The 26656-nt window shown below is 42.7% G+C and overlaps 2 protein-coding genes across 11 annotated transcripts in view; one reads left to right on the top strand and one right to left on the bottom strand.

Moving 5' to 3' along the window:
* The window catches only part of tnip1 (TNFAIP3 interacting protein 1), a 50246-nt gene extending 38895 nt beyond the window's left edge, over nucleotides 1–11351 (top strand). For 6 of the 10 annotated variants that reach the window (XM_052517298.1, XM_052517295.1, XM_052517306.1 and 3 more), the window contains 3 exons: nucleotides 259–477; nucleotides 1862–1952; nucleotides 9040–11351. In XM_052517298.1, the coding sequence (XP_052373258.1) occupies nucleotides 259–477; nucleotides 1862–1952; nucleotides 9040–9104 (375 nt within the window). In that variant the 3' untranslated portion in view covers nucleotides 9105–11351. The remainder of the gene's footprint in view (nucleotides 1–258; nucleotides 478–1861; nucleotides 1953–9039) is intronic. The other 4 variants (XM_052517309.1, XM_052517293.1, XM_052517299.1 and 1 more) reach the window with 3 other exon arrangements.
* A 179-nt stretch (nucleotides 11352–11530) lies between these two features.
* On the bottom strand, nucleotides 11531–26401 carry LOC118381795 (glutathione peroxidase 3-like). The gene is made up of 5 exons (XM_035768699.1): nucleotides 26177–26401; nucleotides 20844–20994; nucleotides 18191–18308; nucleotides 17133–17232; nucleotides 11531–12288 (listed from the first exon to the last, which is right to left on the bottom strand). The coding sequence occupies exons 1-5, from the start codon at nucleotides 26264–26266 to the stop codon at nucleotides 12058–12060; spliced, it is 690 nt and encodes a 229-aa protein (XP_035624592.1). The 5' UTR covers nucleotides 26267–26401; the 3' UTR covers nucleotides 11531–12057.
* Nucleotides 26402–26656: the final 255 nt, after the last annotated feature.

Below are 26656 nucleotides of genomic sequence, written 5' to 3'. Positions count from 1 at the left end.
TGCTGTGTTTCACTTCCTTCCACTCTGTTTGAGGACCACCAACTAGGGCAGTGCTTTACAACAGTTATATCTCAAACTAGTGCTACATTCTGCCTGCCTGAAAACAACCCCCTCCGTATTTCCAGATGTAGATCAACTAGATCTGTTGCATAAGATCCAAGTGACTGGACGCTGTGCTTCCTCTACCTGCCTGCTTGCCCTGCTTTACTCTGCTCTGACCGGGGTTACCGAGGTGTGTGTCCCTGTGTTCCCTGGTAGGGCCAGCAGCAGCAGGAGAGGCGTACCTCAGACCCCTCCTCAGGCACCATGAACGTCTCTCTGAGCCCTCCCTACTGTGGTCCCTTTGTGCAGGTGGCTCCAGGAGGAGGGCTGGACGGCTGGCCAATACACCCCAGGATACCCACCAACCCAACAGTTTCTGCCGGCAGCGTAGCGCCACCGGGACGTAGCGACTTCCCACCCCTCACAACGGTAAGGGTCCGTATCACAATATATCAGCGGGGGGAAAAATGTGTTTCTTCCTAGTTCAGGTAGTCTGTCCCCATTTCGGTCCTTTTGGTTCCTAGTGAATATGGTAACCTAATCCCAAATGGACCCCTAGCCGCTACTCTTAGATCATAGCTGCTGACAGAGGAGCTTTTTTCCCCTTGCCAGTAAGCAGCTACTTGCTCTTTGGAGGCTTCGGCCGGGTTACTGTAAAGCACTTTGTGAACAACTTTGGATTACAGTTAACCTGTTACTCCTACCCCCTACTTTTTCGAACATTCTGTTAAAAATCGCGCAACATTTCAGCGCCCTGCTACTCATGCCAGGAATATAGTATATGCATATGATTAGTATGTGTGGATAGAAAACACTCTGACGTTTATAAAACTGGTTAAATCATGGCTGTGACTATATAACAGAACGTGCGTTTCATCGAAAAGCGCAGGAAAACCTGATCACTGAAAATGGGAAAATATATCAATGCGCCACTTGAACGTGTTGTTGAATAGAAACCACATTACCTGGAGCCGAGGTTGCAATACCTACAGCTTCCACACGATGGCAACAGTCTTGTCATTTGCCTACGATTTGTTTCTTGGTCAAACGGACACGAGGCAGCGCATTTCTTCCGGTCTCCGACCGGATATTTTGGTTGAGATTTACCTGGACATTATTTCCAGACGTACAGCTATAGAATATACATCGCCTCGTGATCAATTTGATCGATTTATTAAAGTTTACTAATACCTAAAGTTGCATTACAAAAGTATTTTGAAGTTTTTTGTGAAAGTTTATCGTTGACTTTTTTAATTTAAAAAAATGACGTTACGTTATAAAACGCTATTTTTTTCCTTGATCACACAGTCTTCATAGATCGATATCTAGGCTATATATGGACCGATTTAATAAAAAAAAAAGACCCAATAGTGATGTTTATGGGACATCTAGGAGTGCCAACAAAGAAGATGGTCAAAGGTAATGAATGTTTTATATTTTATTTGTGCGTTTTGTATAGCGCCGACTATGCTAATTATTTTGTTTATGTCCCCTGTGGGCGGGTCTTTTGGGGTGTTATATGCTGTCAGATAATAGCTTCTCATGCTTTCGCCGAAAAGCATTTTAAAAATCTGACTTGTTGCCTGGATTCACAACGAGTGTAGCTTTAATTCAGTACCCTGCATGTGTATTTTAATGAACGTTTGAGTTTTAACGAGTGCTATTAGCATTTAGCGTAGCGCATTTGCATTTCCAGATGTCTAGATGGGACGCCTGCGTGTCGGGTAGGAGTAAGAGGTTAAAGGACTTAACTTAAAGGACTATATGAATAACATGCGATTGGCTGACGTTGTTCTCTCTTCTGCTTTTGATCCTTCAGGGAACCCCTTGGCAGCAATCGTTCCCCCAGCCCAGAGGCTCCAGGGGACCCGGAGCAGGGGAAGGATCCAGACCACCTCCAGAGAACACAGGTATGCTGACACAACTTATGGCCAATGGAAAAAGGGTTGAAAAATTCTGGTAACATTTCCAAAATTTGTGGAAATTGCCATTTAGATTATAGCTTCTAATCAAAAGGTTCTATACTTCTTTTAAAGTAAGGGAAATCGACACAAAACCAGACATGTCACCACTTCAAACCCTTCATTCTGGGTTGTACAATCTAATTAGTATGGTAACACTGTCATCATAATAAAGGTTCAACTTCTATTAACGGGAGTGAATCTATCATAAATACACACACATACACAGCATGTTAAAAACACAATTAGGCAAACTAAGCTAAAAAGAAAACACAAGCTGCAACCCATTTTGGTAATTTGGGATCCCCCACTTCCAAACAGGGATTCCAACCAAGTTGCAAGCCTCCACTCCTTTTGTGGTGAATAGTTTTAAGCTACAGTGGCAATGTGTTCGGCGAGATCAGTTATATTAGAAGAGTGATCTGGGACATAAGTATTGTTCCAGGGCAATTCAAGTAGCATTGCCAATGTTCTCTACATGTCTAGAGATGTCACGAATTTGGTCTAGGGCACATGCAACTCCATACCCAGGGAAAAACACACCAAATGACCTGGAGGCAGGGGCCTGAGTGTGAGTGATGTCAGCTAGAGACCTCTTATCTCTCCTCATTCCAGGAGGTTTGCAGTCTCTTAAACAGAGCCTTCATATCTTGATTGTTTGGAACAGTTCTCATAGCTGTCACTACAAACCCAACAGTGCAATCATTTGATGCATCAAGGGTGGGTTGCACCAACATGGATTAACTCTTAAATCAAGGTTTATATATTAATCTTGTTGCACCAAATGTTGAACCTAGTTTTAAATTAATCCTAGTTAAATTAGAGGAAGGATTTAATTTTTCATTTTAAACCTCGATTCATTTTGAGCCTGTTGCTCAATTAATAAAAAATAAAAACTTAGGTTGGAGAACTGCCACTTAATGTGGTTGAACTGATAACATGGCTGCATATCTACTGTGGAGAGACCAAAACAACCGTTCCTCAGAATAATTAGAGAATCCCGTTGAGTTTTATGATAAACTCATTATTAGTAGGCTTTTTACATGCCCAGTTTGTATAACAATTGAATTGGGGCTTATGATATGCCCAGCCTTGGTATGAATGATGATGTTATGCAACATGCTATAACGGGCCACATAATGGTAACATTGTAGTGAAGTAGCTTTAAAGTTACTTTTAACATGCATTATAGGCATCGATATTTACCAGTTATTTATGCTTACTAAATATTGGTGGGTTGTGTTGTCCGTCGACATCATAGGGGTTATGGAGAGGGGCAAACTGCTGGGGAATCATCTCGCATATCTTCTGGGGGATGGGATCAATTTTCTTGGATTGAGGCCCCCCTCCGGTCTGAAATAGCCCCCCGCCTCTCTTCTGCCACATTTAAACTGTTTAAAATGTGGCTTTTGACAACAAAAAAATCCAGCATGCTTCATCCGATTTGGGTCCCTCTTCTGTTTTAATGCGTGTCCATCCATTAAATAATATTTGTTACTATCCAAATTTCAATCAGCTTAATAACACATCCTTTTCGCACTCACACAATTCCCAAACACACTCAGTAATCTCTGCTATTACCCCATTTGCATCTTCAACGATTCTCTTGTCGTTACTTCCTATGCACCATATGTATCTTCCTATACATATAAAATAACACCTTGTGCCATTATCAGTGGCTGCAGACCACGTAAACACTTCCAAATAAATGCCCAAATAAATGCCCACAGACAGCTATCAGCGGGGCATGGTACTGTTATTTGCCCTCGCTCTAGTATTTTCTAGAAGACTAGCTTTAGCCTTCTTCCACGTCCATATGTATCTTCAAAGGTTCCTCTATAGTCTACAGTCACCATATATTCTACAGTATCTATACTGTCTACAGTAGCTATAGTTTCCTGTATCTGTGTCTGTAGTCTGTGGCAAAGAAGGGGGTCGAGTGATAAATGGCAGATATGTAAACGGGCTCAAACATCCCTACCAGGGAGAAAAGTGAGTATGAGGCCATATCGGGTACCCGAGGTTTCGACGGGCCGCGATTAGAGCAGAGACGGATAAAATGTTGACAGCTGGAGTGATCGAAGAGTCACATAGTGAGTGGTCTAGCCCAATTGTGATGGTCTCCAAGCCCGATGGGTCTTTGCGTTTCTGTAACGACTTTCGGAAGGTAAATGAAATCTCCAAGTTTGATGCCTACCCCATGCCCCGAGTAGATTAACTACTGGAGAAAATTGGTAATGCTCGGTACATTACGACCCTTGATCTGACAAAAGGGTACTGGCAAATTCCTCTGACCCCCAGGGCCAAAGAAAAGACAGCCTTTGCAACACCTGACGGTTTGTTTCAATACACAGTCATGCCATTCGGCTTACACGGGCCCCAGCCACCTTTCAACGGCTCATGGACAAAGTCCTAAAACCACACAAAGCATACGCCGCAGCTTATTTAGATGACGTGGGGATCTACAGGCCAGATTGGGAATCCCACTTACCCCGGGTACAGGCAGTGTTAGACGCCCTTAGAAAGGCAGGGCTCACGGAAAACTCTACCAAGTGTTATGTGGGGTTAGAGGAAACAGAGTATCTGGGATACACTGTGGGAAGAGGGTTAATCAAACCCCAACATAAGAAGGTGAAGGCAATTAGAGAATGGCCGAAACCAGGAAATAAGAAGCATGTTCGAGCCTTCCTAGGGCTGACCGGTTACTACCGGAAGTTCATCCCAAATTATTCCACAGTGGCCGCCCCACTTACCGACATGACTAGAGCCTGAGGGCCAAGCATGGTCAAATGGGATGAAAGGGGTCACCAAAGCATTTAGGACATTACAGGAGGCTCTCTGCTGTAACCCAGTGCTGGTGGTACCAGACTTTGAGAGAGAGTTTGTGGTTCAGACGGATGCCTCAGAGGTCGGCTTGGGAGCAGTGCTATCCCAAGAGGTAGAAGGGGTGGAACACCCCATCCTGTTTTTAAGCAGGAAGCTGGAACCACGGGAAACCAACTACTCAGTCATTGAGAAAGAGGCGCTGGCAGTAAAGTGGGCTCTAGAAAGCCTGAAGTACTACCTGCTGGGGCGCCACTTCACCCTCATCAGTGACCATGCCCCACTCACCTGGATGCATAGGGCTAAAGAGAAGAACGCTCGGGTGATGCGGTGGTTTTTGAGTCTCCAACCGTTTCATTTTGACTTGAAACACAGAGCAGGGAAGGAAATGGGAAACGTCGATGGGTTATCCCGCATGCACGCATATTTTGCTGCGGTAGCCCGACCTAGGGGGTCGGATCGAGGGGGAGAGTTGTGTGGCAAAGAAGGGGGTCGAGTGATAAATGGCAGATATGTGAGAGCAGAACTAATAAACGGGCTCTGCCCGATCACTAAAATGGCCACCCCTGTCAGAACTACAGATCACAAAATGTCCGACCGCCAAAACTACAAGTCCTAGAAGCAAGGGGAACCCTCAGAAGGTGGAGCCGACCAACAGATAAAGGGTCAAGAAAAAACAGGAAGAGGGAGAGAGTGCTGGAAGGATCTATGAACAATAGAGAAAGAGACAATGGAGATTAGCTGGATTTACCGTGTATGAGCTGGATTGTTTTGGACTTGCCTGTTGGCGTTTGGACCTGGACCTACCGAGAACCCGATTCGTGTACCGAACCCTGCTATCCTTGACCTCGCCTACGGCCTGGGTGGACCAGGACGGAGAAACAAACACACAGGTACTGTCCTGTTCGAAAGAACTCTCATTATTGGGTGATTGGGTGACAGTTTACCACTTAATTTATGTCGAACGCTCCTAACCTTGAAGAGGTTTGCCACAAGTCATAGATGCTATAGACTCTATAGTCTCGCCGCATCGCATACATATAGAATAACACCTTGTGCTATTACTTTTTTTTTTATTAAAAAAAAAATATATATGAATTTTACCCCTTTTTCTGCCCAATTTCGTGGTATCCAATTGTTTAGTAGCTACTATCTTGTCTCATCGCTACAACTCCCGTACGGGCTCGGGAGAGACGAAGGTTTAAAGTCATGCGTCCTCCGATACACAACCCAACCAAGCCGCACTGCTTCTTAACACAGCGCGTCGGAGGAAACACCGTGCACCTGGCAACCTTGGTTCGCGCGCACTGCGCCCGGCCCGCCACAGGTGTCACCGGCTGCGACAGAGCCTGGGCGCGAACCCAGAGTCTCTGGTGGCCCCGTTCGTACTATTACTTAAGACTAGTGGTACCCTCCTTAATTTTGTTTAGTTTTATTCTCTATTTTATACAAATTCATTTAAATTGACTTAATGAAATTCAGTCGCAGCGTCCCTCAATTGTTCACGAATTATGTGTCACCGAGGCAGCTCACAGTAAGGTTCTGTTCTGGGTTGGTCCTCATCGTCTTTTGGTCCGACGGTAATTTCCCTCACGCTTCATAAAATGCGGCACGGGTTTTCCTCGCAAACCCTCACTGGAGAGCTCTGCAGGCAGAATCAATCATCCCATTCGAGACGCCTAAATGTCATGGAAATTCTACACACCAAGTCGATCTTAAATGAATAATGATTTATTAACAGCAAGCTGGAGGTCACAGTCAATCTCGGATGCATAAAGGACCGGTCTGAAGTGAGCTCTGCCACGGCAGTCGCCTTTAGTTCTCTTACGGTGCATTCGGAAAGTATTCAGACCCTTTTGAATTGTTCAACATTTTACGTTACAGGGGCGGTAGGGTAGCTTAGTGGTTAGAGCGTTGGACTAGTAACCGGAAGGTTGCAAGTTCAAACCCCCGAGCTGACAAGGTACAAATCTGTCGTTCTGCCCCTGAACAGGCAGTTAACCCACTGTTCCTAGGCCGTCATTGTAAATAAGAATTTGTTCCTAACTGACTTGCCTAGTTAAAAAAAGGTCAAATAAAAAAACAGGCTTATTTTAAAATGGATTAAATAAATAAAAATGTCCCACATCAATCTACACACAATATCCCATAATGACAAAGTGAAAACAGGTTTTTAGAAATGTGTTCATTTATTAAAAACAGATGCCTTATTTAAGTATTCAGACCCTTTGCTATGAGACTTGAAATTGAGCTCTGGTGCATCCTGTTTCCATTGATCATCCTTGATATTTCTACAACTTGATTCGAGTCCATCTGTGGTAAATTCAATTGATTGGACATGATTTGGAAAGGCACACACCTGTCTATATAAGGTCCCACAGTTGACAGTGCATGTCAGAGCAAAAACTGTTCTGAGAGCTCCTAGACAGGATTCTGTCGAGGAACAGATCTGGGGAAGGGTACCAAAACATTTCTGCAGCATTTAAGGTCCCCAAGAACACAGTGTTCTCCATAATTCTTAACTTGAAGAAGTTTGGAACCACCAAGGCTTTTCAGGAGCTGGCCAAACTGAACAATCGGGGGAGAAGGGCCTTGGTCAGGGAAGTGACCAAGAACCCGATGGTCACTCTGACAGAGATCCAGAGTTCCTCTGTGGAGATGGGAGAACCTTCCAGAAGGACAACCATCTCTGCAGCACTCTACCAATCAGACCTTAATGGTTGAGTGGCCAGACAGAAGCCACTCCTCAGTAAAAGGCACATGACAGCCCGCTTGGAGTTTGCCAAAAGGAACCTAAAGGATTCTTAGACGATGAGAAACAAGATTCTCTGGTCTGATGAAAGCAATATTGAACTACTTGGCCTGGATGCCAAGCGTCACGTCTGGAGGAAACCTGGCATCATCCCTACAGTGAAGCATGATGGTGGCTGCATCATGCTGTGGGGATGTTTTTCAGCAGCAGGGACTGGGAGACTAGTCAGGATCGAGGGAAATATGAATGGATCAAAGTACAGAGGTCCTTGAATAAAACCTGCTCCAACAGAACAACGACCTTAAGCACACAGCCAAGACAATGCAGGACTGGCTTCGGGACAAGTCTCAATGTCCTTGAGTGGCCCAGCCAGAGCCTGGACCTGAACCCGAGCAAAAATCTCTGGAGAGACCGGAAAATATCTGTGCAGCGACGCTTCCTGTCCAACCTGACAGAGCGTGAGAGGATCTGCAGAGACGAATGGGAGATACTCTCCAAATACAGGTGTGCCAAGCTTGTAGCGTCATACCCAAAAAGACTCAAGTTTTTGCTTTGTCATTATGGGGTATTGTGTGTAAATTGAGGGTAAAAAAAAACAATTTAATCAATTTTAGAATAAGGCTGGAACGTAACAAAATGTGGAAAAAGTGAAGGTGTCTGAATACATTCTGAATGTACTGTGTATATACTGTGGTTCTTCCTTTTAAAAGTTGCAGGGTACAGCAGAACAGATTGCAAGGTGCTGCACAACAGATTGCAAGGTGCTGCAGAATTCTATGGCACGTTATTTAAGTGTCAGCCATTGTTGCCAGAATTACGCAATTTACCACAAACTGTCACCATCTACCACAAACAGTCACAGCATAAGCTCAAAACTTTTAAAGGAAGAACCACTGTAGTGCTTACAAGTTATATTTGCTTGATTTTAACTTGTTAATTATTCATAAACAATTCATCATTAACATTTGGTTCATGCATGTGACTGACCAATACCTCACGAGGCTTCTTCTCTCCAAGCTGAGATCTTGAATCTGAGAGATCCCTTTCCGTTCTCAAAACAATGTTCTGTGCGTACTGCCAAGTTGCAAATACTGATGGTGAGGATTCTTCCCATGCACGATCATTCAGTCACTTGCATGAACCCAGTTTAATTGGTTATTATAAACGCACAAACAATTTTCCTTCACACCTGGTTTGAAGGTCACCCGGAATAAGGCTGCATCAGCAGGAAATCCTGAATCCTCCAACCAGGATTTCTGGTTGGGAAAGTTCCCAGAATTTTGCAACCCTACCAGGGAAACATTTTATTTTTGCAAATCTCTCACTTTTTTTCTCTCTCTCATCCATTCACAAATGGTCTATTTTTGCTTTCCCCATTCTCTCTCTCCTTTTGTTCTCTGAGTGGCTGATTGTGTGATCAATGAGACGTTAAACAAACCTTTTCCTCTACTCTGTCTATAGATCAGTCCACAGCAACTGGGTTTGTAAAAAGAGAGCGACAGAATATTGACCCTGGAAAGCACTAAGGGCCTCGCCACCGTTGGTCCTTTCGTTGCCTCACCATGGAGACAGCTGGGTGGTAGAAGCATGAATCACTTTTCTGTTGACCCGGTGTGATTTGAACTATAATTTTCCTACTGAATTGTAGATATCCTGTTGTAATGTTGTTTATACTTGCCTTTTTATAAGCCTACTTGTGAGACAAACACTGTTTTCGCTATTCAGAAATATAATACATCAATATTACCATTTAGATGTTTCTTTTTTTAACCTCGTATTATTTTTTGGGAGATTCAATATCTGCTTTAAATGATTCTATGCAGGAACTGAAGTCATTTTGTGTAATAGGTTGAAATTATCTCAATGTAATATTAAAACAAGATACCTATGTGATTATCAGCTGTTGACGATCGTCCCACTGCAAAATATTATTATTTTATTTTTTACAAACAGTTTTGTTACTTGTAGGGTTAAGGGGTCCATTCTCCCATGTCAATAACAGCCAATCCTACTTGTATTCATTCCAACGATATATAATTCTATAGATAAATTGCCTTGGAATTGGATTCATAGAAGCGTAACCGTGGTTTTTCTTTGTTTTTCAGTACCATTGGTGTTCTAGAACTGTACTATAAGTGTAACTGTTCATAAAGTGATTGTTAAAACGCATCAAGCTTGGGAAGTGAATTTAGCTGGTATATCATGCCATAAAACATGGCTGTGGTGATTATTGATCATTTATTTATAATCTACTGTTTTGATGGTTGCATTAACTAAATGTAAATCACTTGTCTTTAGTAATGCTGTTCTTTCTATGTTAGTGTACTCCCAATATATTGTAGCTATTGACATCGTATGTTCGTTACACACACACACACCCTCACAAGAGCACCTGATTGGCCAAAAATGCACCTTTGCTTTGATTTCATTGGGTTAAATATTTGATAATCGATTCCAATATATATATATATCCTCAACATATTTACCCACGAAGCTGTCCAGTTGTGTGGAGAATTGGGTCATTGGTCGTAGTGTGCCCAGGCTTTGTTCCAATAGTCTTGAATGGCTTCCTTTTCCTGGTCTCATTTCCTTCCCTTCCTTCCCTGCTGCTGACAGTTAGATAGTACTACTGTAATGTGTAGGCCTGTTCTGGTGACGTTAAACGTTAGCCTGCCTGAGCGCTCCGCTAGCAGTATGGTCAGTGTAGGCGCTGTAAGTGCATTAATATGTGAATTTATATCGCGATAACAGGGTACATTTGGTCTCCGATTGCTTTAGCCTGTCAATCATGTCCTTTTTGCATCCAGTCAGAGGTGAGGAAATGAAGCGATTTTAAAACCGAGACTCGACTAACCCCTAAGGTTCAGTCAGCCAACCATTACCTCAGTAACAGCCCAGTGATAAACCACCTCCGCCAGACAGGGACTGTTACCCAAATGGCACACTATTCCCTGTATAGTGCACTACTCTTGCTCCCGGCTCTGGTTAAAGGAAGTGCGCTATATAGGGAATAGGGTGCCATTTGGGTCCCATTCCTGACTCAGCTGGCTTCTGTCTCAATGCACCTCTCAGACAAGCAGCTCCATACTATCTACAGTATCTACCCGACAGTCCTGTGAACCTTTATGACACTGTCAACAGAGCCGGGCTTGAATTCCCTGCCACGTACCTTACCCCAGGTACTACTGTTGATCTGAGAGGATCGGATAGGTGTTGACAAAATGGCAACAATGAAAAGTCGTTGTACGACAAGGTGGATTTATTGTTACCGTATTTGCTTATACCTTGCCAATGCTTTATGTCGACTAGTGTTAGGGGGCGAGGGATTGATTTTTGGGGATTGGTCACTACCCTAGAGCTCCAATCCTCCCGATGTGTGATTTGATTTGGTGGTGAACTAATGTTCTGTGTCTCCTCCTGAATCAAACTAATAACTCAAAGCTATATAGGGTTGAATATGTATCGTGTTATAATCCTTATTGTGTTTTGTTTCATTCAGACTGCTGGTAAAGATGGGTGTTTTATTCACAATGTTCACTGTAAATAGTTGGAACAGTCTTTTCTTTTAAAAGACAGATTCCAGAATGGTCCAATAGTTGAATGGTGACGTTTTAAAGGTTGAATTGCACTTTGAAAGGAATGCTTTGTTTTCCTCTGGCGGTTGTCTTTTTCTGGTTTGTAGTTCTGGAGTTTTTTGCAGAAGGCAAAAGCACATTACTGATGTGATGAGACTTTTTCTATTTGACTGGCTTAATAAACATATCCTAAATGTCTTTGTACATTTTCACTCTGGTGTTTATTTTCAATTAAAGTTTTTTTTTTCTTTTTTTTTTCGACTTAAAATAACAGATTCTCTTTAACAAACCATTGTTGACCTGGACATTTTGTGAAAGCATGTGAGTGGTCACACACCACAGGGCATCATTGTTTACAGGAAGAAATTGGCTCCATGTTGCATTGATGTGATTTATTGACATGAATTAGTCAGGCAGAAGCAGTGGGTAACTGGGCGTCTGGTCTGTGTGGCAGGACGAGGAGGTAGCATGGCTCCTAGGGTTACCAGGCCCAGCCTGAATGCACTGAAGGACTGGCCTGGACCCTAGAACTCAGGCTTGGCACCACAGAATCACTGTTTTCAAGCCTCACCTTCATACAACATGCCACCTCCTTTATGACCTACAACCCTTACCCAGTACCACCATCAACTGATGGAACCTGGAAACCGTTCCACTGTGATTTCATGTATCTAAAGGAGCGATCTCTAATAAATCTATAAAAATAAATCAAATCCAGCCTATCGCGGATGGAATGAATTCCATTTCAATTCAGGAATTTACTCAACTGAAATGGAATTTGACCCCAGCCCTGATGACAACACAGGCTGCGTCGCAAATGACACCCTATTCCTTATGTAATGAATTTCCAGTAATGCACTACATAGGGAATACTGTGCCATTTGGGTCACAGCACAGTAAAACCTTAGTCAATGTTCTGCTGGGTGGACTGGGATAAGAGTTGATTGAAGTATTTGATGATGTCCATCCGAACCTCAGACACTGTGACCCGGGGAAACCACCTCATCACGGGCTTTCCGTCCGGTCCGACCAGGAACTTCTCAAAGTTCCACTTGATGTCGTTCATCTTCAGGGGCTCCCAGAACAGCCTGTTGGTGGGGTTCCCAAAGCTGTCCCCTACCGGCGGGCAGGAGTTCTAGAAGACAGGGTTATAGGGTTAGAACAGTTCTAGAAGGCAGGGTGAAAACAGTTCTAGAAGGCGGGGTTAAAACAGTTCTAGAAGGCGGGGTTAAAACAGTTCTAGAAGGCGGGGTTAAAACAGTTCTAGAAGACGGTTAAAACGGTTTTAGAAGACAGGGTTAAAACGGTTCTAGAAGGCAGGGTTAAAACAGTTCTAGAAGGCGGGGTTAACAGTTCTAGAAGACAGGGTTAAAACAGTTCTAGAAGACAGGGTTATAGGGTTAGAACAGTTCTAGAAGGCAGGGTTAAAACAGTTCTAGAAGGCAGGGTTAAAACAGTTCTAGAAGACAGGGTTAAAACAGTTCTAGAAAGCGGGGTTAAAACAGTTCTAGAAGACAGGGTTAAAACAGTTCTAGAAGACAGGGTTATAGGGTTAGAACAGTTCTAGAAGGCAGGGTTAAAACAGTTCTAGAAGGCAGGGTTAAAACAGTTCTAGAAGACAGGGTTAAAACAGTTCTAGAAGGCGGGGTTAAAACAGTTCTAGAAGGCGGGGTTAAAACAGTTCTAGAAGGCGGGGTTAAAACGGTTCTAGAAAAACGGTTCTAGAAGACGGGGTTAAAACGGTTCTAGAAGACGGGGTTAAAACGGTTCTAGAAGATGGGGTTAAAACAGTTCTAGAAGACGGTTAAAACGGTTTTAGAAGACGGGGTTAAAACAGTTCTAGAAGACGGGGTTAAAACAGTTCTAGAAGACGGGGTTAAAACAGTTCTAGAAGACGGGGTTAAAACAGTTCTAGAAGACGGTTAAAACGGTTCTAGAAGACGGGGTTAAAACAGTTCTAGAAGACGGGGTTAAAACAGTTCTAGAAGACGGGGTTAAAACAGTTCTAGAAGACGGGGTTAAAACAGTTCTAGAAGACGGGGTTAAAACAGTTCTAGAAGACGGGGTTAAAACAGTTCTAGAAGACGGGGTTAAAACAGTTCTAGAAGACGGGGTTAAAACGGTTCTAGAAGGCGGGGTTAAAACGGTTCTAGAAGGCGGGGTTAAAACAGTTCTAGAAGACGGGGTTAAAACAGTTCTAGAAGACGGTTAAAACGGTTTTAGAAGACGGGGTTAAAACAGTTCTAGAAGACGGGGTTAAAACAGTTCTAGAAGATGGGGTTAAAACAGTTCTAGAAGACGGTTAAAACGGTTTTAGAAGACGGGGTTAAAACAGTTCTAGAAGGCGGGGTTAAAACGGTTCTAGAAGGCGGGGTTAAAACGGTTCTAGAAGGCGGGGTTAAAACGGTTCTGGAAGATGGGGTTAAAACGGTTTTGGAAGACGGGGTTAAAACGGTTTTGGAAGACGGGGTTAAAACAGTTTTGGAAGACGGGGTTAAAACAGTTTTGGAAGACGGGGTTAAAACAGTTTTGGAAGACGGGGTTAAAACAGTTTTGGAAGACGGGGTTAAAACAGTTTTGGAAGACGGGGTTAAAACGGTTTTGGAAGACGGGGTTAAAACGGTTTTGGAAGACGGGGTTAAAACGGTTTTGGAAGACGGGGTTAAAACGGTTTTGGAAGACGGGGTTAAAACAGTTTTGGAAGACGGGGTTAAAACAGTTTTGGAAGACGGGTTAAAACAGTTTTGGAAGACGGGGTTAAAACAGTTTTGGAAGACGGGGTTAAAACAGTTTTGGAAGACGGGGTTAAAACGGTTTTGGAAGACGGGGTTAAAACAGTTTTGGAAGACGGGTTAAAACGGGAAGACGGGGTTAAAACAGTTTTGGAAGACGGGGTTAAAACAGTTTTGGAAGAGTTAAAACGGTTTTGGAAGACGGGTTAAAACAGTTTTGGAAAGTTAAAACAGTTTTGGAAGACGGGGTTAAAACAGTTTTGGAAGACGGGTTAAAACGGTTTTGGAAGACTGGGTTAAAACGGTTTTGGAAGACGGGGTTAAAACGGTTTTGGAAGACGGGGTTAAAACGGTTTTGGAAGACGGGGTTAAAACGGTTTTGGAAGACGGGGTTAAAACGGTTTTGGAAACGGGGCGGTTTTGGAAGGGGTTAAAACGGTTTTGGAAGACGGGGTTAAAACGGTTTTGGAAGACGGGGTTAAAACGGTTTTGGAAGACGGGGTTAAAACGGTTTTGGAAGACGGGGTTAAAACGGTTTTGGAAGACGGGGTTAAAACGGTTTTGGAAGACGGGGTTAAAACGGTTTTGGAAGGCGGGGTTAAAACGGTTTTGGAAGGCGGGGTTAAAACGGTTTTGGAAGACGGGGTTAAAACGGTTTTGGAAGACGGGGTTAAAACGGTTTTGGAAGACGGGGTTAAAACGGTTTTGGAAGACGGGGTTAAAACGGTTTTGGAAGACGGGGTTAAAACGGTTTTGGAAGACGGGATCTACAGTAAGGATCCCATGTCATACCCGTTTTGGCCAGACAGCATCAGATACATGGGCTACAAATACAGAGACAGAGGGGCTATGTTTTGCTCACTCAGATGCTTTCTCATGTGATATGCAAATACATTTTAAACTCTGTTGTTCACAATTCCTGACATTTAATCTAAGTAAAAATGACCTGTCTTAGGTCAGTTAGGATCACCACTTTATTTAAAGAATGTGAAATGTCAGAATAATAGTAGAGAGAATGTTTTATTTCAGATTTTATTTCTTTCATCACATTCCCAGTGGGTCAGAAGTTTACATACACTCAATTAGTATTTGGTAGCATTGCCTTCAAATTGTTTAACTTGGGTCAAATGTTTTGGGTAGCCTTCCACAAGCTTCCCACAATAAATTGGTTGAATTTTGGCACATTTCTCCTGGCAAAGCTGTTGTAACTGAGTCAGGTTTGTAGGCCGCCTCGCTTGCACACACTTTTTCAGTTCTGCCCACAAATTTTCTATAGGATTGAGGTCAGGGCTTTATGATGACCACTCCAATACCTTGACTTTGTTGTCCATTTGCCACAACTTTGGAAGTATGATTGGGGTCATTGTCCATTTGGAAGACCCATTTGCGACCAAGCTTTAACTTCCTGACTGATGTCATGAGATATTGCTTCAATATATCCACATCATTTTCTGCCTCATGATGCCATCTATTTTGTGAAGTGCAGCAGTCCCTCCTGCAGCAAAGCACCCCCACAACATGACGCTGCCACCCCCGTGATTCATGGGAGCTCGTTGGCTTGTAAGCCTCCCCCTTTTTCCTCCAAACATAATGATGGTCATTATGGCCAAACAGTCCTATTTTTGTTTCATCAGACCAGAGGACATTTCTCCAAAAAGTATGATCTTTGTACCCATGTGCAGTTGCAAACCGTAGTCTGGCTTTTTTTATGGCGGTTTTGGAGCAGTGGCTTCTTCCTTCCTGAGCGGCCTTTCAGGTTATGTCGATATAGGACTTGTTTTACTGTGGATATAGATACTTTTGTACCTGTTTCCTCCAGCATCTTCACAAGGTCCTTTGCTGTTGTTCTGGGATTGATTTGCACTTTTCGCACCAAAGTATGTTCATCTCTAGGAGACACAACACGTCTCCTTCCTGAGCGGTATGACGGCTGCGTGGTCCCATGGTGTTTATACTTGCGTACTATTGTTTGTACAGATGAATGTGGTACCTTCAGAAATTGCTCCCAAGGATGAACCAAACTTGTGGAGGTCTACAATTATTTTTCTGAGGTCTTGGCTGATTTCTTTTGATTTTCCCACGATGTCAAGCAAAGAGACACAGAGGTTGAAGGTAGGCCTTGAAATGCATCCACAGGTACACCTCCAATGGACTCAAATGATGTTAATTAGCCTATCAGAAGCTTCTAAAGCCATGACATCATTTTCTGGAGTTTTCCGAGCTATTTAAGTCAACTTAGGTTAACTTCTGACCGACTGGAATTGTGATACAGTGAATTATAAGTGAAATAATGTCTTGTTAGATAAATGACTTGTGTTATGCGCAAAGTAGATGTCCTAACCGACTTGCCAAAACTATAGTTTGCTATTTAACAAGAAATGTGTGGAGTGGTTGAAAAACAAGTTTTAATGACTCCAACCTAAGTGTATGTAAACTTCCCGACTGTAAACTATAGATCTCCTCCAATGGACTCAAATTATGAAGCCACTTGCTAATTGAATGTAATTAATGAAGAAGAAAATGTTTATATTTTATTTATATATATATATATTTTTTTTTACATTTTTGGTGAAGCACGGCTTCCCTTGGTATCCGTGATACACCTACTGTAGTAGGCCTAGTGACAACCACCGAGTGTCATTACACTGTTTTTAACAGATAGTCTATTTCCATTCGTCAAAATGGCGCATGCACAGTGCACTGTTTGGGTGCTGTAATTATTTTGATGTGGACAAACATGTACAACGGTAGGTAGCCTACTAAGTGATTTGTTTTTACAATCAGATGAAAACATAACTGGTTGTGTTCATGTCACATTAAAATGTCATACATTTTTACTGTTAAATGACACACCTTTCCTAATAAGCCTATTAAAAACAGGTGTGCACCCAATAGTCTCCACCCCTCCCCTGAATGTCATGATATAATTCCCACTCTGTGTAACCCAGTTGCATATCTGTTACAGGGTGATTTTTGCCAACTGTCACTTCCACACAGTATCTGTCCAAGAATTTAGTCGCCCAGAAAGGGTTATTGACCCCCTGTAGACGAGGAGGACAACAGCAATCACCTGAAGGATGGCCCATCCCTAAATGGTCCAGTTTTCCACAATTCCTGGTTGGAGATTTTTGGGATTTCTTGCTTTTTTTACCTCGTGATTCAAGGAATCTTCTAACCAGGATTTCTGTAAAAACCTGGACATTTTGGGTGTGTCCCCAGATTTTTGATACGCTAATCACTTGCTTACTTTGAGGAAAGTGTAGACTCCTTGTTCTGTGTCTCCGTTCACATCCCCCCTCTGGAATAGCAGGAAGTTTGGAACGAATCCATTTCCTGGTCGGATATGCCTGGAACCCAAGGAGAGATAGATACGCTTATCACTGGTGTGCTTCCCAAGTGGCAATCTATTCCCTATATAGTGTGTTACTTTTGACCAGGGCCCCATGAGGCTCTGGTCAAAAGTAGTGCACTATATAGGGAATAGGGTGCCATTTGGGACACAGACATTGCCTAGACATGCTTTTGAGCCACTTAACGGACCTTTTTATTGGGTGCCTCACTCACTGAGCTATTGCCTTAGATAGATCGACTATGTGACACGAACACGAACCACAACACTGTTAAGCCTGTTATACATACAATCTCTGCTTTCACTAGAGAGGTTAACAACCCAGGTTATAAACCCAAATATACTGAGGGCGGACACTGGTGAAACCAGGGTTTCTAGTCTGGTGTACATGGGGTTTAAGCTGGCCAGGAGTAGAGTCTAGGGTGGGCTAGAGGGACCAGATACCATAGGAATGTTGTATATGTTTCTCAGAGTGGGTTATACCTTAGGGATTTGTATATCGCTCCTTAGATGTTATTTTCCAAACTAAAAGAAGCTCTATTGATTGACAGAAGTATTGCTGTCTTGTTCCCTGCATTCAGGCATGCAGGACAATTGGATTAAGTGCTTCTACACCTGCATTGCTTGCTGTTTGGGGTTTTAGGCTGGGTTTCTGTACAGCACTTTGAGATATCAGCTGATGTACGAAGGGCTATATAAATAAATTTTGACCAGGGCCCCAAATAACATTTAATTTGATTTTTTTTTTTTTATTAGTTTCAAGTGTCAGGTTTATTTCCCCTATGTAATAAAACAGTGGTAATGTATATCGTATACATTACACCACTATGTCTTTTTTTACCCCCTAAGGTCGATGTCTGTGCCCCATCTAATTAGCATAATACACAATTCCCCCATCCGAAATCTGTCAGTTTAAAGACGTACGTTTTTACATGTTAACGGATCTCTCTACTTACTTTAGAGAGGCCAGAATCTCATGATTGTCTCCTGGCTCCTGTTTTCCAAACTGATTGGAGGGGAACCCGAGAATGGTGAACCCATAATCCTTCATCTCCTTGTGTAGTGCATTCAACTCTGATTAGATGACACACACACACACACACACACACACACTGATGGATTACAGGTTGTATAATAACAACATAATAAGCCCTCGGGTAAATTGAGGACAAAATCAGCTTTCAAAACAACGTACATTAAGTAGGGCGTACACTATAGTTCTTCCTCTTCTCGTCACATATGGACTGGCCTCTTTCTCTTTGTTGAAGAGTGCTTTACGGGCTTCATTCAATCAGATCCACTTTAGCCGACAACTGCTTTACGGGCTTCATTCAATCAGATCCACTTTAGCCGACAACTGCTTTACGGGCTTCATTCAATCAGAGCCACTTTAGCCGACAACTGCTTTACGGGCTTCATTCAATCAGAGCCACTTTAGCCGACAACTGCTTTACGGGCTTCATTCAATCAGAGCCACTTTAGCCGACAACTGCTTTACGGGCTTCATTCAATCAGATCCACTTTAGCCGACAACTGCTTTACGGGCTTCATTCAATCAGAGCCACTTTAGCCGACAACTGCTTTACGGGCTTCATTCAATCAGAGCCACTTTAGCCAACAACTGCTTTACGGGCTTCATTCAATCAGAGCCGCTTTAGCCGACAACTGCTTTACGGGCTTCATTCAATCAGATCCGCTTTAGCCGACAACTGCTTTACGGGCTTCATTCAATCAGATCCGCTTTAGCCGACAACTGCTTTACGGGCTTCATTCAATCAGATCCGCTTTAGCCGACAACTGCTTTACGGGCTTCATTCAATCAGATCCGCTTTAGCCGACAACTGCTTTACGGGCTTCATTCAATCAGATCCGCTTTAGCCGACAACTGCTTTACGGGCTTCATTCAATCAGATCCGCTTTAGCCGACAACTGCTTTACGGGCTTCATTCAATCAGATCCGCTTTAGCCGACAACTGCATTACGGGCTTCATTCAATCAGATCCGCTTTAGCCAACAACTGCATTACGGGCTTCATTCAATCAGATCCACTTTAGCCGACAACTGCATTACGGGCTCCATTCAATCAGATCCGCTTTAGCCGACAACTGCATTACGGGCTTCATTCAATCAGATCTGCTTTAGCCGACAACTGCTTTACGGGCTGTTTTGGTATGTCGGACTTGGAACTGCGTTAGAGCTGTCAAATCCAAAAGCGACTCCTGGCATTGTACCTAAAGCGGACATTGCCATTGGCTGCACGGAGTTGCATTCACAGAAATCTCACGCAGCCTTTGTTTACAAGTCAACACTGGAATGGGAGATGTAATCTACACCTCCATTAGGCTGATAGAAATTCTCATTATTTTGTTTCTCGATTTTGTGATCGTCATTACTTCTACATGGCCTACACTTCCCTCCTTCTGACTGCAAACTCAAGTGAGGTGGGTGTGGCTTCCTGACAACGATCACAAGAACAGCTGCTCACTGATTTTGACAGCTCCAATGCAGTTCCACCTCCGTCACTGCCAAAACATTAGTTATGTGGGTGTCAGCTAACGCCGGTTAGCGCTTGATCTGATTGAATCTAGGCCTGCCAGTCAGTCAGGCCTGTTAGTCTATGCATGGACCTGCTCATTGTAAGAGGGATTTACAGTGAATCAGGTTGTGGGGTTTTGAGGGTAAACTAAGTGTGGGTAAGGTTGGGCTGTATCCAGATGTTCATACCGTCTCAACATTTCTGTACCATACCAGACCGAATGTCTACACAAGAGGCGGTATAAAAAATAAAATAAAAATTTAGGCAACAGGGATCTTGTTCCAGGAGGGGGTTGAACGTCTCTGCTGTAACCAAGAAGCTTGATCTTGACATCTAGCCACTTAGCCAGCAAGTTAGTTAACCAAATGCATAGCAGGAGCCCTGATATAATTTATTTGACACATCTTAGATTTCTTATAATTATAAGAATTGGCGTAGCACGCAGACCCTGCAAGGCGAGGCGGGCTTACTCTCTCACGAGAGTCAGCAGTCTGAGGCACTACAGCCCCGGGTTTAATCCCAGCAGGCTGTTTCACAGCAGGCCGTGACCGGGAGACCCATAAGGCGGCGCACAATTGGCCCAGTGTCGTCTTGTGTTAGGTAAGGATTTGGCCGGACGGGATTTCCTTCTCCCATCGTGCTCTAGTGACTCCTTGTGGTGGGCCGGGAACCTGAAAGCTGACTTCAGTCATCAGTTGGACGGTGTTTCCTCCGACACATTGGTGTGGCTGGCTTCCGGGTTAAGCGAGCAGTTTGTCAAGAAGCAAAGCGGCTTGGCAGTGTTGTGTTTCTGAGGACGCGTGGCTCTCAAACTTCGCCTCTCCTCTCCACCAATTTGATATCACGAAATTGGGGAGAAATAAGGTTAAAAGCACAAAAAATAATATATACAAAAAAATATATATAATAATCATACCAACTGTATATCGCCCAAGCTTAAGCGTGGGGCTATGCTACTGTTAGCTAACTCTCCTGTTAGCCTATTGTTAGCTAATTCAACTGTTAGCCTACTGTTAGCTAATTTAACTGTTAGCCTACTGTTATACTGTTAGTCTTAAGCCAGACAGTCTTACCCAGGTACTGGAAGGTGAGTCCTCAGTAAGAGGCTACGTTGACGAAGAGGACGGTCTTCCCCATGTACTCACGGAGGGAGACTGAACGACTCCCATTCAGGGTCTTAGCATTGTAGTTATAGATGGTGCCATCTTTTGATGGGTCACACACCTGAAGATCAAAACACACACACACACACACACACGTTTAAACATTTATGCATATTCTCTGCTGTATATTTATGCATGTGCTTTTTGTGGTGCTATCCGCTGTTAGTCTCAGAAAATAGGCCAAATGCATGTAGACCCAGTTTTCAATCTTCAACAAAAAATCTAAACTAATCAATGACATCCAATAGTGATGTTTACCATTCTAGTCTTGTAGACCAAGAATGTAAGCACTATTATTCTACTTGTTTTACATAATAAATCATGTGTATTTATCTGTCTAGGGCTGTCCCCGCTTAAAATACATATTGGTCAACCGAGAGTCGTCTGTTCTTTCAACCAATTGATTGGTCTAAATTTGTAAATGTGTATTTTTCCATATATAGACCCAACATATGTGTTTTTAATAAAATCAACTACATGCACTGAGCTTGTCTGATGCTTTAAGCCAGAGGTGTTAATCTCATTTCGAGGAGGGGCAAGTGTCTGCTGGTTTTAGTTTTTTCCTTTCGATTAAGACCTCGATGACCAGATGAGGGGAGTTCCTTACTAATACCTAGACAACCAGGTGATGAGCGTTCCTTACTAATACCTAGACAACCAGGTGATGAGCGTTCCTTACTAATACCTAGACAACCAGGTGATGAGCGTTCCTTACTAATACCTAGACAACCAGGTGATGAGCGTTCCTTACTAATACCTAGACAACCAGGTGATGAGCGTTCCTTACTAATACCTAGACAACCAGGTGATGAGCGTTACCTAGACAACCAGGTTACTAATACCTAGACAACCAGGTGATGAGCGTTCCTTACTAATACCTAGACAACCAGGTGATGAGCGTTCCTTACTAATACCTAGACAACCAGGTGATGAGCGTTCCTTACTAATACCTAGACAACCAGGTGATGAGCGTTCCTTACTAATACCTAGACAACCAGGTGATGAGCGTTCCTTACTAATACCTAGACAACCAGGTGATGAGCGTTCCTTACTAATACCTAGACAACCAGGTGATGAGCGTTCCTTACTAATACCTAGACAACCAGGTGATGAGCGTTCCTTACTAATACCTAGACAACCAGGTGATGAGCGTTCCTTACTAATACCTAGACAACCAGGTGATGAGCGTTCCTTACTAATACCTAGACAACCAGGTGATGAGCGTTCCTTACTAATACCTAGACAACCAGGTGATGAGCGTTCCTTACTAATACCTAGACAACCAGGTGATGAGCGTTCCTTACTAATACCTAGACAACCAGGTGATGAGCGTTCCTTACTAATACCTAGACAACCAGGTGATGAGCGTTCCTTACTAATACCTAGACAACCAGGTGATGAGCGTTCCTTACTAATACCTAGACAACCAGGTGATGAGCGTTCCTTACTAATACCTAGACAACCAGGTGATGAGCGTTCCTTACTAATACCTAGACAACCAGGTGATGAGCGTTCCTTACTAATACCTAGACAACCAGGTGATGAGCGTTCCTTACTAATACCTAGACAACCAGGTGATGAGCGTTCCTTACTAATACCTAGACAACCAGGTGATGAGCGTTCCTTACTAATACCTAGACAACCAGGTGATGAGCGTTCCTTACTAATACCTAGACAACCAGGTGATGAGCGTTCCTTACTAATACCTAGACAACCAGGTGATGAGCGTTCCTTACTAATACCTAGACAACCAGGTGATGAGCGTTCCTTACTAATACCTAGACAACCAGGTGATGAGCGTTCCTTACTAATACCTAGACAACCAGGTGATGAGCGTTCCTTACTAATACCTAGACAACCAGGTGATGAGCGTTCCTTACTAATACCTAGACAACCAGGTGATGAGCGTTCCTTACTAATACCTAGACAACCAGGTGATGAGCGTTCCTTACTAATACCTAGACAACCAGGTGATGAGCGTTCCTTACTAATACCTAGACAACCAGGTGATGAGCGTTCCTTACTAATACCTAGACAACCAGGTGATGAGCGTTCCTTACTAATACCTAGACAACCAGGTGATGAGCGTTCCTTACTAATACCTAGACAACCAGGTGATGAGCGTTCCTTACTAATACCTAGACAACCAGGTGATGAGCGTTCCTTACTAATACCTAGACAACCAGGTGATGAGCGTTCCTTACTAATACCTAGACAACCAGGTGATGAGCGTTCCTTACTAATACCTAGACAACCAGGTGATGAGCGTTCCTTACTAATACCTAGACAACCAGGTGATGAGCGTTCCTTACTAATACCTAGACAACCAGGTGATGAGCGTTCCTTACTAATACCTAGACAACCAGGTGATGAGCGTTCCTTACTAATACCTAGACAACCAGGTGATGAACGTTCCTTACTAATACCTAGACAACCAGGTGATGAGCGTTCCTTACTAATACCTAGACAACCAGGTGATGAGCGTTCCTTACTAATACCTAGACAACCAGGTGATGAGAGTTCCTTACTAATACCTAGACAACCAGGTGATGAGAGTTCCTTACTAATACCTAGACAACCAGGTGATGAGAGTTCCTTACTAATCAGTCACCTTAATTCATCAATCGACGACAAGGGAAAAGTGAAAACCTGCATACACTTGGCCCTCTATGGATTGAGTTGGACACATGTGCTTTAAGCACACTGTTTGATGAAATAATTAAGACACACAAATGACTCAAAGGGGGAGCAAGAGATCAAGATAACCAGAACAAAAAAAGATATATTCCAAACCCTCCTCCTCCCACCTGTCATTATACTCCTGAAGTTGTGGGTAGTAGGCTACACCAGTAGTCACCAACCCTTTTTCATGTGGAGTGTCAATTTACAATTTATCTTAACATTTCTACCGATCTGCGGTGGAATGAACTTGTAACGTTGTATCAACAATGTACTTGCAACGTTGTATCAACTATTCTGGGCCCTCAGAGTTTCCCTGCCAGAGTGAGCTCTGGACAGACACAGTTGTAGGTTATTTGCGCAAGGGATAAGAAGAAATCAGGTATTTTAAGATGAAAATATAATGAATAAATACACAAAACTCATAAATTGAATTAAATAAACCAAAACAATTTTTAAACCAAAAACACAAAACATCCACATCAAATTCAATATTTTTTATTTGATCAAATAACCACTTTTTGTGCCGTATTAATTTACAATCCTTACAAACCACTTAAAGTAAATGTACATTACTGTATTGTACATAGGCTGATCATCTAGGTTTGTACCTGTAGACTTTCTATCACCATGGAGATAAAAACAATGAGCAATACAGTAATTGATTACATTGAGACATCAAGTAGTTTGTGATGTGATGACGTGGCTCAGTTGGTAGCGCACGGTGTTGTGGCAATGCTAGAGTTGTGGGTTTGATTTCTAAGGAAATGGATGCACTCCCTACTTTAGATCTCTCTGAATAAGAGCATCTACTAAAAATAAATAAACAGACCATTTCAGTTTTCTCATAGAAATGTGTTGCATTTGCAAAGAAACTAGAAAATATACACTACCTTTCCAAAGTTTGGGGTCACTTTGAAATGTACATGTTTTTGAAAGAAATTTTTTTTTTTGTCCATTAAAATAACATCCAATTGATCAGAAATACAGTGTAGACATTGTTAATGTTGTAACTGACTACTGTAGCTGGAAACGGCAGATTTTTTAATGGAATATCTACATAGGCCCATTATCAGCAACCATCACTCCTGTGTTCCAATGGCACGTTGTGTTAGCTAATCCAAGTTTATCATTTTAAAGGCTAATTAATCATTAGAAAACCCTTTTGCAATTATGTTAGCACAGCTGATAGCACAGCAGATAGTAGTTGAGTATCTGGAGCATCAGCATTTGTGGGTTCGATTAGAGGCGACTCTGGGATGCTGGCCTTCTAGGCAGAGCTGCAAAGAAAAAACGATATCTTAGACTGGCCAATAAAAAGAAAATATTAAGATGGACAAAAGAGCACTGAACAGAGGAACTGTGCCTAGAAGGCCAGCATCCCGGAGTCGCCTCTTCACTGTTGATGTTGAGACTGGACAGAGGAACTCTGCCTAGAAGGCCAGCATCCCGGAGTCGCCTCTTCACTGTTGATGTTGAGACTGGTGTTTTGCGGGTACTATTTAATGAAGCTGGCAGTTGAGAACTTGTGAGGCATCTTTTTCTCAAACTAGACACTCGAATGTACTTGTCCTCTTGCTCAGTTGTGTACCGGGACCTCCCACTCCTCTTTCTATTCTGGTTACGGCCAGTTTGCGCTCTTCTGTGAAGGGAGTAGTACTCAGCGTTGTACGAGAGCTTCAATTTCTTGGCAAATTCTCACATGGAATAGCCTTCATTTCTCAGAACAAGAATAGACTGACGAGTTTTAGAAAAAAAGTTATTTGTTTCTGGCCATTTTGAGCCTGTAATCGAACCCACAAATGCTGATGCTCCAGAGACTCAACTAGTCTAAGGGGCAGTTGTTTTGCTTCTTTAAACAGAACAACAGTTTTCAACTGTGCTAACATAATTGCAAAGGGGTTTTCTAATGATCATTTAGCCTTTTAAAATGATAAACTTGGATTAGCTAACACAATGTGCCATTGGAACACAGGAGTGATGGTTGCTGATAATGGGCCTATGTAGATATTCCATTAAAAATCAGCTGTTTCCAGCTACAATCGTCAATTACAACATTAACAATGTCTACACTGTATTTCTGATCAATTTGATGTTATTTTAATGGACAAAAAAATGTGCTTTTCTTTCAAAAACACGGACATTTCTAAGTGACCCTAAACTTTTGAACGGTAGTGAATATCAAGCAAGTATTTTTATATTCCACAAGTATTATCAGATGAACTGTTTTGTACAGATAATTATCAGACTCAAGTTACAAATGTTGATAGTAAAATACCAGGCGCGTTTTGCTGCATGGTTCGCGTGACGCTCCAAGCATAGGTAAATATTTAGTTTTGTTCCCAGATTGATTATTTCTATTTGAACAACAAGCACTGGATTGTGAAATAAACAGAATTATATTTTACTACACCGAAACGATAAAGCAAATATGCCACAATGTAAAAGATTAGCCTGTGTCGCAATTTAGTTATCCCAGACATATTTTCAAATGAAATTATATTGTATCAATCGTAATATAACTAGGCTATATAATATATTCATCCATTTACAACAGGAATTACCTGACTGAATGAGTCGCCTTCAGCCCAGTGCTGTAACAGCCCCAGTAGTATCAGAGGTAGGACCCACAGACTCTCCTGCATGCCCCGCATCGTGACAGTGAGAAGGACCTGTGTATGTCCGCTCCTTTTCCTTTCACAAGGATGTAGTTTACAATCTGTCCAGTATGATTTATCCCTCTCCACGCAATGACAACAAGCTGACGCACACTTCCTTCTCAGCCAATACAAATCCAGAGCCCAGTCTCTAATGTTTTTTTTCTTCTCTCACTGGGGTTCGTGCTGACGACTGCCTTTTGACAGAGTAGATAGACACCTAGACAGGTCAGTTACCACTCACTGACAAATGGTAGAGTAGATATCAAGAGTCTGTCACCACACACTGACAAATGACTGCCTTTTGACAGAGTAGATAGACACCTAGACAGGTCAGTCACCACACACTGACAAATGACTGCCTTTTGACAGAGTAGATAGACACCT

The sequence above is a fragment of the Oncorhynchus keta genome, chromosome 4 (assembly GCF_023373465.1).
Source record: "Oncorhynchus keta strain PuntledgeMale-10-30-2019 chromosome 4, Oket_V2, whole genome shotgun sequence".
Taxonomy (NCBI): domain Eukaryota; kingdom Metazoa; phylum Chordata; class Actinopteri; order Salmoniformes; family Salmonidae; genus Oncorhynchus; species Oncorhynchus keta.
Note: the sequence above shows the minus strand (reverse complement) of the source record. Positions and strands in the feature narration are given on the sequence as shown.